Source organism: Carassius gibelio, chromosome B4 (assembly GCF_023724105.1).
Source record: "Carassius gibelio isolate Cgi1373 ecotype wild population from Czech Republic chromosome B4, carGib1.2-hapl.c, whole genome shotgun sequence".
Taxonomy (NCBI): domain Eukaryota; kingdom Metazoa; phylum Chordata; class Actinopteri; order Cypriniformes; family Cyprinidae; genus Carassius; species Carassius gibelio.
In genome coordinates this window covers 24,816,706-24,833,336 of record NC_068399.1, presented here as the reverse complement: position 1 = coordinate 24,833,336, position 16,631 = coordinate 24,816,706, and the positions used below count along the sequence as shown (strand labels likewise).

The 16,631-nt window shown below is 38.7% G+C and overlaps 1 protein-coding gene and 1 pseudogene across 1 annotated transcript; both read right to left on the bottom strand.

The window, feature by feature from the left end:
- Positions 1-9: 9 nt before the first annotated feature.
- LOC127956577 (probable polypeptide N-acetylgalactosaminyltransferase 8) lies at positions 10-10,203 on the bottom strand (annotated as a pseudogene).
- A 512-nt stretch (positions 10,204-10,715) lies between these two features.
- LOC127956782 (probable polypeptide N-acetylgalactosaminyltransferase 8) lies at positions 10,716-16,099 on the bottom strand. The gene is made up of 11 exons (XM_052554981.1): positions 15,907-16,099; positions 13,751-13,955; positions 13,512-13,678; positions 13,236-13,419; positions 12,768-12,965; positions 12,566-12,680; positions 11,883-12,068; positions 11,574-11,708; positions 11,363-11,458; positions 11,092-11,256; positions 10,716-11,001 (listed from the first exon to the last, which is right to left on the bottom strand). The coding sequence occupies exons 1-11, from the start codon at positions 16,097-16,099 to the stop codon at positions 10,861-10,863; spliced, it is 1,785 nt and encodes a 594-aa protein (XP_052410941.1). The 3' UTR covers positions 10,716-10,860.
- Positions 16,100-16,631: the final 532 nt, after the last annotated feature.

Below are 16,631 nucleotides of genomic sequence, written 5' to 3'. Positions count from 1 at the left end.
TTTGTTCACCTATGTGAAGTCCCAGTACATGTGTTTTGGTTTTTCAGTGTATGAACACCAATTCAACATTCCTAATTCAACATTCTCTCCTCCATACACCTTCATCCCTCCGTCCAGAGTCCCAATCTCACCAAAGAACAGGCGATCCACCACAAGTATTCCCATTACAGACGGACTCCTGGAGAACAGGAAGAGGACGAATCTGTTACACTCACATCTGAGATGGATTACATTATAAAATATTAAACCAGCAACACACACTCACTTTCCTGGCTGTGAAGGATCGTTTTTTTCATACCACTTCTAAGGGAATCCCACGTATGTGCACAAGCGAGCCCAGTCAAAACCATGAGCAGAGGCTAAATATTCTGTCACCAGCAAGTCGTAGTAATTGACTTTATCAAACACAGGGCTCAGGACCAGTGTACGGTCAGCCTGGATACGTGCAAGCAGAGGCTCCACCCTAAAAGAGAGAGAGTTCTTGAGAAACATTTCATACACATTCATACACTCTATATTTCTCACACATTGCACACAAACTTAAAAAAATGAAAAAATCACTACACCCTAATTCAAATAATATGGAGAATGTCCCTCCGCCCCCTTAAATCAACTTCTAATTTGCTGTGTATTGATAGTAAGTAAGGTAGTTGTTGTAGTAGCTATGTTTAGGTATGGGGTAGGGTTAAGGGATCTAGAAAATGGTCATTCAGAATAAGTCATTAAAGGTACAATAGGTGACAGTCTTCAGAATTTTTTTGTTGTTATGCTGGTTTAAAGTCTCTACATCACTATTGTAATCATTAAGTTAAGATGTCTAAATATATTCATATTTATTTATATATTCTGTGGCAGAAGTAGGACCAAGAACTGTACGTCCAATCAAAATGCTTGGTCCGAGCATTCTAAATGGTATTCCTACCTGCCTGTCAATGTATTAGATCGTTCACGCATGCTGTGCAGACAGAGCGAGAATGGCAGACAAACATCAACAACCCGGTCTTCCTTCCTGGTATTGTAGTACTTTTAAAGTTTTCTCACTGGTGAATGACCCATGATGTAGCCCAGCGCTTCCCAATTTCAGTCCTTGCACACATATTTTGCATGTCTCGCTTAGTTAACAAACCCGATTCAGACTACCTACTCATTAGAAGTTAGCTACTTGAATGAACTGTGTTTCGATCAGTATGATCCCTTCACTGTGTTCATTGCTTCCTACTCACTGAGCAGGGGTTTACTTCACTTCAGAACAAGGGCTGGAATTGGGAACCGCTAATGTAACCTAATGTAGTAATGTTGCCTCTGATATTCTGGTCTATAAACATAAATGCATTCAGGGGGCGTGGCTTTGGACAGCGATTGCAAAGAGGGTGAGATGTTCGCTTTCAGTGCTATCAGGCTAATGTTAGCATTTTCCAAGATCTCCTATTGCACTGTTAATATGGGCTTCATAAGGAAATATGCTAGTAGTAATAACAAACTAGTTAATAATTAATGGTGTTCTCTAATTAATAATGAATCTAATTAATACTAAAACAACACTACTCCACACAAGCTATGCAATATTGTTTTAAGACAGAGAATTCCATCTAGATGAGCAAACAGTATTGCCAAATACTAGTGGCTCAATGGCATTTGCTAAGTGCATAAATGTAAAGTTAACTGAGCAAGTTCACACCATTTGACATGGACCTCAGAGTGGACATCTAAAATGGCAACCAAATCCCCAGTGGCAGACTCCCACCCTGAGATTCTGGCCTGGGAAAGTCCTTTCTGATCTGAATGGGTCACAATCTTCACCAGGCCTGGGTGTTTCTCATTGATGGAGCTGATATAAACATTTAGCTCTGTTTTCAGATCTTCTGCAGAAAAGATACATCCAGAATTAATAGCTAATTTTGAGCACAATATGCATCTAAAACAAGGGTTGGATGGGGTTTTGAGAGAAATAAGCCATTTGTGCTGTGGTCGTCCACCAGTATAATCTCTTTGAGCAGGTGGGCTGGAGTTCTGTTGATAATGCTGCAAATGGCTCTTTGAATGACAGACAGAGCCTCATCCAGATAAATCAGCACCACGCTGAGGGTGGGCAGATTTTGAGGGTATTCACGGTCAATGCATCTACAGAAATGGATGAATGCATCAAGACAGATGTTGAATTTCAGAGCGTGTCTATCAACCGCTGAAACTCACCTGTGGTCTCGAGTGTCCGGCAACTCCTGGTCGAGAGGCAACTGGTCACTAAGAAAGGCATTTATAGCTGTATTTCTGAAAGAGATCCTCAGCCTTCCTCTGGTCATCCTCAGAGATTTTAACAGTCCATACCTTGAAGAGATTAGAGTTTGGAAACAACTTCTTTGCAGGCTTCTTCTGATTTTTCTCTTTGAGGCTTGTCTCTTCTGCAGGTTTTTTAAAATTTATGTTTTATACATGTTAGTTCAGTAAAATTTCTTTGAATCTTTAATTCTGCTGTACCAGCAAAGACATTAACAGATTTCTGTTGGTATATCCATTTAAAAATTGGTAGTCTATAATCATTTTATATTACATGTGTATATATATATATATATATATATATATATATATATATATATATATATATATATATATATATATATATATATATATATATTTCATGCTAACTCCGATCGCTACCATTTTGTTTACATAAATGGGGTGTCATCTCATTTATCATCTGTAAAATATGGAGTGCCACAAGGATCCGTCCTAGGTCCCCTTCTATTTTCAATATACATGTTGCCCTTGGTAATATTATTAGAAAATACGGAATTAGCTTCCACTGTTATGCTGATGATACTCAGCTATATATCTCAACGAGACCAGATGAAACTTCTCAATTATCTAAGCTAACAGTGTGTTAAAAATGTAATAGATTGGATGACAAATAATTTTATCCAATTAAATTCAGATTAGACAGAGATATTATTTATTGGACCAAAAAACACTACACAGAACCTGTAGATTACAATCTGCAACTAGACGGATGTACTGTTACTTCCTCTACAGTCAGAAATCTGGGTGTCATATTAGACAGCAATTTGTCTTTTGAAAATCATATTTTCAATGTTACAAAAACTGCATTCTTCCATCTTAGAAACATTGCCAAGCTACGAAACATTTTATCTGTTTCTGATGCAGAAAAGCTAGTTCAAGCATTCATGACCTCTAGACTGGACTATTGTAATGCACTGCTAGGTGGTTGTCCTTCTTCGTCAATAAACAAGCTACAGGTAGTCCAAAATGCAGCAGCTAGAGTCCTTACCAGGTCAAGAAAATATGATAATATTACCCCAATTTTACAGTCTCTGCACTGGCTACCTATTAAGTTCCGTATCAGTTACAAATTATCATTACTTACCTATAAGGCCCTAAATGGTTTAGCTCCTGCGTACCTAACTAGCCTTCTACCATGCTTCAACCCATCACGCACCCTAAGGTCACAAAACGCTGGACTTTTGGTAGTTCCTAGGATAGCAAAGTCAACTAAAGGAGGTAGAACTTTTTCGCATTTGGCTCCCAAACTTTGGAATAGCCTTCCTGATAATGTTCGGGGTTCAGACACACTCTCTCTGTTTAAATCTAGATTAAAAACGTATCTCTTTCGCCAAGCATTCGAAATAATTTATCTTAAATTGTGAGTGTAGTTGCATCTGATCAAATGTGCATTTTTATTCATTAGCTTGGGTTAAACCAATTTTAGTTTGTTGGATCAGCAGCTATGCTAATGATGTCTCTATTTTGTTTCTATGTTTTTGCCATGGGATTTACATCCCGTGGTAACTAGGATTTACACAAGCTCCAGTCTGGATCCAGAACACCTGAGAAGAGATGATGCTGACCCTCAGAGGACCTCAGATGATGCTAACCCTGAATCAACAACAGAACTAACAAATATTGCTCCATCGGATTCGGATTAGGCTGGGAAGTTGCTGGCCCAGAGCGTTGCTTCAGCCTCTGGTCCCGAAGCAGGGGAACACGGGCGGCAACACTCTGTTTGTACGCGGAGGGGGCTGCTCCCGCCCAGCAGTCAATCCAGTACATCTAACTTCATGAGTTAAATAACTGTAATTATATTCCTCAGAATTTAATGCAATCATACAATCAGACAAGTAAACACGGTTTGGATTGTGAAACAATACACATTGAAGTGATATATTGAACTTCTCGAAGTTAGACAACGGTCATTAGATTCCTCAGAATTTAATGCAATCCAACAATCATACAAGAAAACATGGTCTAGATTGTGATAAAGTACACATTGAAATTATATATTGACTTCTCAAAGTCATTATATTCCTCAGAATTTAAAGCAATCAAACAATCAGACAAGTAAACGGTCTGGATTGTGAACAATACACATTGAAGTGATATATTAACTTCTAAAAGTCATTAAATTTCTCAGAAGTTAATGTAGTCAAACAATCAGACAAGTAAACACGGTCTAGATTGTGATAAGGTACACATTGAAGTGATAGAACTAACTCCTCCTTATTAAATGGAGTTTAAACAACCAGACAAGCGGTCGGGTATGGAAAAATTCACATCAAAACTGAAAATGATGTAATACACACGTTTATATAGCTTAGTCACACAAACAATATGAATCCCCTTGGAGATTAAACAGCTGCTATAATGTTAGGCAAAACAATGTTTATTGTATACCGGAACTTTATGTTTGTGCAACTACAAGCTTGCCGACGCCCTCCGTGTCAATCTCCTCGGAGAAAGAAAGGCGGAGCGCCAAGCCCGATGCTCGGGGGGGGGGGGAAGAACCGAAGCTCGGGCTTCCGAACCCAGAAATCGGGAAGATCTGATGGGTAAGGTGGGAGATAAGGACGTGCCTGTCTCCATTCCCTCCATCAGATCGATCTGCGAACCCAACGAATGCCGGCGCCGCTCCGCCTCGGCGAAAGCGGGACCGGTATCGCGAGGGACGCTGGCGAAGGCTCCCTCCTCGAAGAGAGCCTTCCGGGATGGAAGCATCCGCATCGGCCGCCGGGCTCCCTCGAGAGCCAACTCAGCGTGCCTCGATCCCAGGCAAACCATGCATAGACTGTGTGTGTCCCCAGCCGTGATGTAGCGTGGGCAGGGAGGAACACACAATCTATAGTGCGATCTGAAATCACCCTTCAAATGTTGTGTCTTTGCTTTGCTCTTTGGCATTATGTTGTTTATTGGGACAGATGTAATGGCTATAAACACTATAGTATTTACGGTAGTCCTGTTTGGTAGGGTGAGTATGGTAGTCTCTAGCCTACGTGTCCTTTATGAATGGGCTGGCATTAGCCTTTGAGTAATGGCAGGTGCATGCTGATTGCCAGATAGGTGGTGGTGGTTTCTTTCTTGGAGACTGCAATGATGGTTTGTGCCAGCTTTGGAAAACAGTTGTCGTAGCTGTTGTTAGGTATGTGACAATGTTGGATGTAATACTTTTTAACCGCGTGATATTGTGTATAATCATTGGCATTTAAATGTTTTGTGCAGATGACAATGATGGTTTGTGCCAGAGTTGGAAAACTTGTCTAGTTGGTACTAGGTATGTGATTGTATATGGTTGAAGTGTGTTTTATATTGTGTTGTAGTGGAATGTTTATTCATGTTATTTGATGTATGTTGTTTTTAAAAATGATTTTGAAATGTTTTAGCACAATAAGGAGGGTGTCTTTCTGGCTCTTGTTTAGGAGCTGGCCTGTGTCACTGTTTTGAATGACTGTTTTTGTCTGGTGTAAAGTATTGCACATTTGCACATGATATATTGGGGGTTGTTGAACCCTGATGGTATTAACTTGCTACCAGCTAAGCCTATTTGTGTTTTAGAACTTTTGACAAGTTAATAAATATTGGTTACTTGAATGACTTGATTGGATAAATTTATTGCTTGACATTGATAGGCTTTACAGTTTGGCGTCACGAACAGGATATTTAAAAAAACTGGTAGCAAGTTGATGTAGAGTAAGGTAAGTTTTCAAAACAGTGACATAGGCTGAAGAGTTGACGAGTGTGGGAACAAGAGACTTCAGTGAAAACTGCATTGGATATAAAGACTGTTGTTGTACGACTGACTTCGAAACGATGGAGCAAGAGCTTGCTGCATTGCAGGAAAGACTGGATAGGGAAAAAGCAGCGATGGATGAACTTAAACAACAGAATGAAGCATTGACTGCCCAGTTACAACAAGTAACAACAACCGATCCTATGGAAACTTCACATTCTCCTTCAGATGTAGGCCAGGCTTATTCAGCAGCCTCACCAACCTCCACAAGTAAAGTTACGACATCTGTTGAAGTGATTTATATGCCTAAAGATGTTAATGTTTTCCGGTGAACCAGGTACTATCTCCTATCATGATTGGACTGATGAAGTGCAGAACTCTATGAATTATCGACAATATAGAGAAAGAGAACAGGCAGCATTTTTGTATGATCATCTGGAGGGGGGAGCTAAACAGGAGATAAGATATAGCACGCCTGAGGTACGCAGGAGTCCTACATTGATTCTAGAGGTTTTAAAGGAGGCATATGGCCATCCATATTCTCTGACTGCTTCTCAAAAGCGTTTTTTTGACAGAAAACAGAAGGCAGGTGAGGGGTTGCGGGAATTTTCTCATTCACTATTGTCTTTGGCAGGGGATATAAATCGTTGTAATGGAGGAGTGGAGTTGTGTGGGGAGCAGACGATAAGAAATCAGTTCGCAGAGAACGTTAGAGACCCCTCACTTCGTCGAGAACTAAAACGATTAATTAGACAAGACCCAAATATAAAATTCTCAGCGTTGCGGAGAGAATCTATGCTGTTTTGGGAAGAAGATAATGTGCCTGATAGAGCTTTCTATAATTTAGCACCAGAAGATGCAGCAGTTGAATGCTCTGGTATTACAACAAATAAGTCCGTTAACCCTGATTCCTTTCTTCTGGAACTTAGAGATGCAATGAGGAAACAGGAGGAGAAATTAGAGGGGCTTGCACAGCAGGTAGCACGGCTTCAAGTTTCTGAAGGGAGGCGGGGGCGTAGGCCAAGACAGGAACCCAGGTATGATTCAGCAGGAAGACCTATTTGTTTTAGATGTCAGGGAGTAGGACATATTGCACGTTTTTGCTCAAATGTCAATACTGTTGGTGACGCTGGTCGCCAAGTAACCCCATCTGAGGTTGCTAGGGGGGCAGTTGTCCAAACTACTATGCAACAGGGAAACGAATTCCCTCTGTAGTTAAGAGCCAGACTATAGGAAGGGAGCAGTTGGGCTCAGGTGATTTCACCCATTCATGGGAAAAAGTATTCCATGCACTTACAGGACCTACTCCAGTTATGGATGTGTATATGGGGGGAGTATGTGTTCCATCTATGATAGATACAGGCTCTATGGTCACCATCATAACCGAGAGTTTTTTTAAGGAACATTTTGAATGTAAAGGGGAGGATGTTCTAAAAGAATGTGGGTGGTTGTCTTTAAAAGCAGCAAATGGCCTTTCTATACCGTATTTGGGTTATTTGGAACTTGATGTTAAAATTATGGATAAGGTCTTGCCACAGCGTGGCGTTTTGGTGGTGAGAGACCCAACGGATCCTATTACAAAATTGAAGAGAAAATCTGTTCCAGGGTTGGTGGGCATGAACATAATAAAAGATTGCCGTGAAATTCTGTCTGATTCTTTTAATGTAAAGTCACCTGGACCATGTGCTCAAGTGTATCAGGGTTTTGCAAAAGTGATGGCCCCTTCACCTGTACTGGTACCTGCAGGTTCTATGTGTTTGGTTCCCGCTACAGGTTTCCAGAATACTCATGGTTCAGATTATATCGTTTTGGTGGAGGGGTTGGAGGTAGATGAAGGGATTTTACCTGGCTCCTTAATGGTATCTCCAGGTTTGGTGAAGGTGCAGGGTGGCCAGTTAGCTGTTCCTATTGTAAATGCTGGTGCTTTAGATATCAATTTGGCCCCTCATACACGCCTGGCACGCTTGCATGTAGCTGAGGTAGTAGCAGGAGGTTCAAAGTCTATTTCTTTTCAGAATATATCTCCTGGGGAGGTTCAGATTTCATTAGGTTCTGAAGAGGCTTTGGTTTTGAGTCAAGAGGCTGGATCTAGCTCTACACAGGATTTTCAATTTGAATGCCCTTTTTTGGAACCTCAGCAGATAGCTCAGGTTAAAGCATTACTGAATAATTATGCTGATGTGTTTGCTTTCAGTGATAATGATTTTGGGCGCACCTCAATTATACAGCATGAGATACCAGTCACTGATGATGTTCCAGTTCGTCAGCGTTATCGCCGTCTTCCACCAAGCCAATATGAAGAGGTGAAGGATCATATTAGACAGCTTTTGGAGCAAGGTATTATTAGTGAGAGCTGTAGTCCGTATTCATCACCTTTGGTTATTGTTAAGAAAAAAAATGGCAATATGCGGATGTGTGTTGACTACCGCCAGTTAAACTTAAAGACAAGAAAAGATGCATATCCACTCCCTAGGATAGAGGAGTCACTTGATGCACTTAGCGGGGCCCAGTGGTTTTCAACCTTGGACCTCGCTAGTGGTTATAATCAAGTGGAGGTTGCTGAGAAGGACAGACAAAAGACTGCTTTTTGTACACCATTTGGTCTATATCAGTTTAATCGTATGGCTTTTGGGCTTTGCAACGAACCCGGAACATTTCAGCGACTTATGGAGAGAATTTTAGGTGATCAGCATTTTCAGTCTTTGCTTCTCTATTTAGATGATGTGGTTGTGTTCTCGTCATCTTTTGAACAACATCTTAGTCGTCTCAGGTTAGTTCTTTCACGTTTTAGGGAGTGTGGCCTAAAAGTGAAATGGAGTAAATGTTCGCTTTTTCAACGCCAAGTATCCTATTTAGGACATGTGATATCTGCTGAGGGGGTTGCAACAGATCCTGAGAAAACCCGGGTAGTAGCCCAATGGCCACGACCAGGTACAGTAACAGAACTTAGATCTTTTTTGGGTTTTGCCGGATATTACAGGCGATTTGTGAAAAAATTTTCTCAGTTGGCAGCACCCCTGCATGCTCTTGCAGCATTGGCCACACCAAAGGCAGGTAAATCTAAGACCACTAGAGTGCCATTTGGTGAACTGTGGGGTTCTGAGTGTGAATCAGCTTTACAGGTATTAAAAGAGAAGCTAGTTACAGCCCCGGTACTTGGCTATGCAGATTTTACAAAGCCCTTCTATTTGGAAGTTGATGCCAGCCATCATGGGTTGGGAGCAATATTGTCCCAAGAAGGGAAAGATGGAAGAAGACCGATTGCATATGCAAGTCGTGGGTTAAGGCCATCCGAGCGGAACATGGAGAATTATAGTGCCATAAATAAGACTCACAAGACAGACTTTAGACATGCACACACAGAGCGCTTGCTGAAAGACGCGAAGCTGAAGTCTGCGTGGTAGGTGCCTTTATAGCTTCCTGGTCACTATGTCACCCCGCCCGTGACGTCACGCCTTTCCATTGAACAGATTGCACACAATATGCAGAGTTGATCTTGCCAAAGGCGTTTCCCCAAAGCGCTTGATGCAGCTCGAGTTCCTGAAGAGGAACTACAGTGCAAACTGTATTCATCAGTGAGACTAATGTGAGAATGATCATAAATAGTTTTGGTTTTGAGTATTCACAATAACTTGCAGCACTGAAAACATTCATTAGAAAGAGATAACATTATTGACAGTACTGTAAAATTGTCTATTTATAAAGTAACACCCTGTTTATACAAATAAATCGTGCTTCCTGCAATCTACACCTGTCTTTTTTATTATTATTAAACAGGACCCAAATAAGTCAGCGCCAATAGCCTTGTTGTTAGTGCATTGACATATAGCACAACTGCGTTCAATGCAGAAAGGCATTATAGTCGTATTTCTGAAAGAGATCCTCAGCCTTCCTCCATTGCTTGAAGAGATTTGAGTTTGGGAACAGCGTCTTTGCTGGCTTCCTCTCATTTCTCACTTTGAGGCTTCTCTCTTCTGCACAAATTTGTGTTCACCAAGTATTCAAAGCCTAAAACAAACTTATATTAGTAATTTCCCCCACTGCAATGCGCCTCCAGTTTGTCCAGCTTGAGCAGAAGAGCAATGAGTAATAAGAAGATCTGCTGGACTTGGTGGAGCTGCTTCTCTTGCACTTAATAATCAAGGTTTTACAGAATAACTTAAACTCTGAGCTTCATCACACTTAGCCATCATATAGAAGACCCAGAAAACAACAGTCTGGACATTCCACTAAATATCTCCTTTTGTGTGAGGATGAGTAAATGATGAAAGAATAATTTTTGGTTTAACTATTGCTTTAATATATTGGCATTCTGTGACAACATGCCCCCATCCTCATTCACTGTGGCTTTTAATTACTCAAGTTTTGTTTAAAGGAGAGTAATAGCATATGTTTACATAAAACTGTACTGCTAAAAAAACTAAAACTGACACTTATTTCCCTGTGTAGTATGTTCAAAAGTTTTTTTTTTTTTTTTTCTGTACATTATGTAGTTTACAAATGTGTAGGCTATATATTCTCTTGCTATTTATCAGGGGTCAGCCAAACCCCTTAGATGTAACATATTTACTTGAAGTATCCACTGATATTTTCATCATTCTCTGATGCCGGTTAGTGATCAATCACATGATATGCAAGTTAAATGTTTTATATTTGATTTTATTTAATTTGCAATAAGACATAATTATTCTCTTAAGCCTCTTTGACTCAAAATTTTATTTTTAATTTCATCAGCCATATAATTTTTTAGCACCTAATACTTTTCAGATCATAGCTGCATTCACAGTTTTACCATTAACTCTTTCTGTGAAGTTTCTCCAGCATTCTCCAGGATTTTATCTTGCATTTCATAAGTTCTGAATTACATTCTGTATCTTCCAGTGTTGGTTTCTGCAGTCCTGAAGAAAAACGTTCTTTTCATACTTTCCTGTCTGGTCAGCACTGATCTCCAGACAGCGTTTGGTTTCTCTGTTCTGTATGGCCTGTCCCTGAAAATAAACAATGATATGTTTTTTTCCAAGCAAGGTTTATATTGTAATATCATAGCATCAATGTTTGGGGTGTAATTATTTGTTCACCTGTTTGAAGTCCCAGTACATATGCTTTGGTTTTTCAGTGTCTGAACACCAGGACAGCTCTGGAAACCTGCCTGAGCCGGGATCAATTAGACAGCGGTTCCTACTGTTTTGAAGGGACTGAAGGGGATGTGCAAATATCTCACCACTTGCTGTATAGTAAAATATCTGTGTGACGAGAAACTGGAGTTTTGTCAAATAATCCCCAAAAATACAGTATGGAAATAAGAAGAGAAGAGAAGAGAAGACAAGACAAGACAAGACAAGAGATTACCTGTGATCCCATAAAATGACATGGATATAAAATGGGTGTGTTCTCTTCAAGTGGCCCCTTATCCAAACATAAACTTGTTTGCAGATCATTAATCAGCTGTTTTGATAGAGATAAGGACATCCTATTAAATTTTCAAACACTTCAGAATTGTTCCTGTAGAGCTGATCTCTCAGACTTGATCTTGCATCATACTGAACTGTATGTCACTCACCACTCCATAACCCAATAAATTAATGGGATTTAACTTGGGATATACATTTTCCAGATACCATTTAAATGGTTTGCATTTTAGCCTTTCTCTCAATTTCTTTCTCTCTGATACATCACCAATGTCTATCCCATGGCTCTGTGGGAAAAGGAGAGAACAGATACACAGGACTGTTTGCGAATCGTAAGAACCAGAACAATTTAACATTTCAAACCTCTTGGTTCACTTCGGAGGTTTAAAACTGAATCTGACAGAATCAACTGGCCTTGAAAATCCAGAATTTAATTGGCTGAAACTTTAAATTAGATCTACCTGTATAGGAAGACCCCAGGCGATGTTCACATTTATTTTGTATTCATCCATCCAAACTTCTGCCACTCTGAGTGCATTTCTCTTCATGACACTGCTAAGATCAGGCATGTAGGGTTTGTGTGCCCTCTCAATGTGAGCAACTTTAGAGCAGGGTACAACCTCTATACTTCCTCCGCACAGCCACACCTGAGCCAAAACACATGGAAGAAAAACTCAACACTGTGCAATGACTACTAAATATACTATATTACGTTGGTGATAATTGATGGCTGTTGTTAAACTCCTTTAAAAAAATGAACAACTGAGATTGTAATGGAGCCAAGACGCAAAGCAGCCATTACACGAGATGTGTAGTTTTCATTGTTCAGATATTTTATTTCAGTGTATTTTTTGTCCTTCAAACACTTATGTGTGTACAACTAAGAATTTCTTTCTATTTTAAAGCGAATATTGAAGGCTTGAGATATGCACTTTTATTTGAGAGAGAGAGAGAGAGAGAGACCAACCCTGAAGTAATTTAGTTAAAAAAACACATAAATTGTTTTTATGTATTTTTTTCCTCATATTTATTTGTTTGGTCAATGTATTTTGGGGTTTTGGATCATTTACTGTTGTATGCTGTGAATTAACTGAAAAAAATATAGTATCATTTAAGGAGAATGATCAACATGTTTGAGAATTACCCGTATTCCTAATTCAACATTCTCTCCTCCATACACCTTCATCCCTCCGTCCAGAGTCCCAATCTCACCAAAGAACAGGCGATCCACCACAAGTATTCCCATTACAGAGGGACTCCTGGAGAACAGGAAGAGGACGAATCTGTTACACTCACATCTGAGATGGATAACATTATAAAATATGAAACCAGCAACACACACTCACTTTCCTGGCTGTGAAGGATCGTTTTTTTCATACCACTTCTGAGGGAATCCCACGTACATACACCAGAGAGCCCAGTCAAAACCATGAGCAGAGGCGAAATATTCTGTCACCTGCAAGTCGTAGTAATTGACTTTATCAAACACAGGGCTCAGGACCAGTGTACGGTCAGCCTGGATACGTGCAAGCAGAGGCTCCGCCCTAAAAGAGAGAGAGTTCTTGAGAAACATTTCATACACCTTAAAACCAAACTGTTTTGAATGTAGTTTAAAAAATAAATAAATAAAATAAAGGAGTATTATTATCAGCTAACTGAGCAAATGTTTAAGTTACTGGCAGACAATGAAAGCTGAAGTACTAAAACTACTTCGCACCAGTTATACAGTATCATTCTAAGACAGAGAATCTCATCTAGCTAAACAAATATTTAATTTATTGGCAAATACTGAAGTCAGCTGAGCAATTTCACACCATTTGACATGGACCTCAATGTGGGCGTCTAAAATGGCAACCACATCCCCAGTGGCTGTCTCCCACCCTGAGATTCTGGCCTGGGAAAGTCCTTTCTGCTCTGAATGGGTCACCATTTTCACCAGGCCTGAGTGCTTCTCATTGATGGAGCTGATATAAACATGTAGCTGTGCTTTCAGATCTTCTGCAGAAGAGATACATACAAAATTAATAGCTCATTTTGTGCACAATATGCATCTAAAACGAGGGTTGGGTGGGGTTTTGAGAGAAATAAACCATTTGTGCTGTGGTCGTCGACCAGTATGATCTCTTTGAGCAGGTGGGCTGGAGTTCTGTTGATAATGCTGCAAATGGCTCTTTGAATGACAGACAGAGCCTCATCCAGATAAATCAGCACCACGCTGAGGGTGGGCAGATTTTGAGGGTATTCACGGTCAATGCATCTACAGAAATGGATGAATGCATCAAGACAGATGTTGAATTTCAGAGCGTGTCCATCAACTGCTGAAACTCACCTGTGGTCTCGAGTGTCCGGCAACTCCCGGTCCAGAGGCAACTGGTCACTAAGAAAGGCATTATAGCCGTATTTCTGAAAGAGATCCTCAGCCTTCCTCTGGTCATCCTCAGAGAGTTCAACAGTCCATACCTTGAAGAGATTTGAGTTTGGAAACAGCTTCTTTGCTGGCTTCGTCTCATTTTTAATTTTAAGGCTTTTCTCTTCTGCAAAAAAATTTTCATTTTAAACAGCACTGTGGACAAGAATTGCTTCAAATAAATACAAACCCACCAAAATAGTAATTTAAGTGTACATTTAAAACTAGGTGCACTCATTTTTCAAAAATTTTGATCAGTACTCTTGAAAAATATTTTCCATGTTTTAAAAAAGATATTTAAAAAAAAAAAAAAAACTTCAAAAAAGTGATATCAGTAGTCTAGCAACAGCTGTGAGTTGGCAGACAGGTTGAGATCACATGACCACATAAAAACTACACGCTTTAATGGAAATTTGGTATAATGTAACGAAAGAAAAATACTAAGATGGGTAGCCCATGACAAAGACTTCAAGCCAGGAATGCATGACTCAAATTTAAAATATTGGATCAATAAAGGAGTTACAGCCTTTTGTAATTTAATCAATAATGGGGAAATAAGAAGTTTTCAATATCTGAAAGACAAATTAAGTCTGGATAATCGAGACTTCTTCCGATACCTGCAACTAAGAGAATACTATAATAAAGAAATTAAGGACAAAAATTAAGCTAATGCGGTTTTAGAGACTTTGTGTGGTGCATATCAACAGAAAATGTGCAAAATTGTTTCAAAACTGTACACTAGCTTAATGTCCTGTCAGAAAAACACAACTCTGTATGTCAAAGAAAAGTGGGAAAAAGAAGCAGTTGTCACAATCTCAAATGAAGAATGGTATAAAATCTGTGAGATGTCACAGACATCTACAAATTCACAAAAATGGAGATATTTCAATTGGAAATATATCTGTATCTGGGTCTTTTGTCCAATGTAAAGAAGGAGGATCAATATTTGGTTAAGATTTTATTGTCGGCAGGAAGGAAAGCGATAACAAGAAGATGGCTCAAACCTGAGTCACCCAGCCATACTCAGTGGACATTGTGCAGGAAATATTCACCATGGAAAAAATGACTTTTATTCTGAGATTGGAAGAAGCAGAATTTAAAGAAAAATGGGACAAATGGATAGCTTATAAAATAGCATTAGAAACTGTGTAATCTGAATGTTTTTATTTATTTAATTTTTTATCACGACATCCGGGTTGCTGTCTTATGTTTAATTGTTCATTTTATTTTTGCATTCTGTAAACATACTCAAAACTGAGATCATCATGTTATGTGTTGTATCTGCTTAAAACAATAAAGATAAGAGTGAAAAAAAAAAAAACTACAGGCTTTATCTTCATAGTCGTTCTGCTTTTGGCTGTTTCCATGCATTAATAACAGCTGACTGTGAATGAAACGTTAAACATTTGCATTGGTCACTGAAGACTTTTGCATACAAAACAGAGAATATTTTGAAGACTGTTCACCCTATGCCATAGAAGATCTATATTAGGTTAATTTAAAGTTACAGTAATTTTAAGGTTATTTTATTTTTCCTAATGCAATATATATATATATATATATATATATATATATATATATATATATATATATATATATATACAAACACACACACACACACACACACACACACACACACACACACACATATATATATATATATATATATATATATATATATATATATATAATAAATAAATATTTGTTTTAATGCATTTTAATAATCTAAAGAATGTTTTACCACTATAAAGAATCGTTTGTGCAATGAAAAGGTTCCATGGATAAATGATGTTCTTGCATCACTGATACCAATAAAGAACATTTCATTTTAAGATTGTTGCCAACCTAACAGTTTTGGTTACCATTTATTTCTGTTGTACCCAAAAATTCTCAAGATTTTTTCAAAATTATGGTTCACAGAAAAAAAGTTAGGCTGAGCAAATGACAAACTTTAAGAAAATAAACAGGGTCAGTTATGATTTCATGCCAACTTTAAAGTTTGCTTAAAGAGTAAAGCAACTGTTGTTGATGTTTTTTAAATCCAATTCCCTTGATAAAAAGATTTGACATTAACTCACCCACTGCTATTAGATGAGCCTCCAGTTTGTCTAGCTTAGTAAGAAGAAGTGAACTATGTAATGATAATTTCTGTTGGACCTGGTGGAGCTGCTTCTCTTGAGTTTGAATTTCCCACTTGACAGAGCTCGTATAGAGAAAAACCACAGCAATGGACAAGACTGGAAACAAAGTCTTTACACTGCTTATTCTCATGATGATCAGACCAGGAAAGGTCACCGAATGAGATGTTTTCTAGATTATTTCCGTCTTTAGGTTTTAAGGCTGGTACTGGTTCAAACTGTACGCTTCAAGCATTTGTGAAACTAACGCTTGCTGAGTATTTGTGATACTGATATGGTCACATTAATCATAATATTGGGAGGGAGAAAACCAGGACACTGAATCCTGGTAGAGGTGGTAGAGTTAAACACTGGGTACGACTTATCAGTCCATCAGCATAACATAACAATCGATATAAACCAAAACAGGTCTGCAGATATTTGACTGCAGGCTCAGGCTAAATAGAACTATAAAAATGATAAATTAGAAATAAACTTGCTAAATTATACAACTGATATAAACATGTTAAAATGTAAATATTAAAACATTGAAATTGGTTTTAAAATGTTAGCATTGAAGTTTATGTCATGTTAATTTATGAATTACAGGTGACACTTGTTACAGCAATAATTACTGTAATAAAAACACATTTTTATTTGATAAGTTACACAGGCCATTTAACATA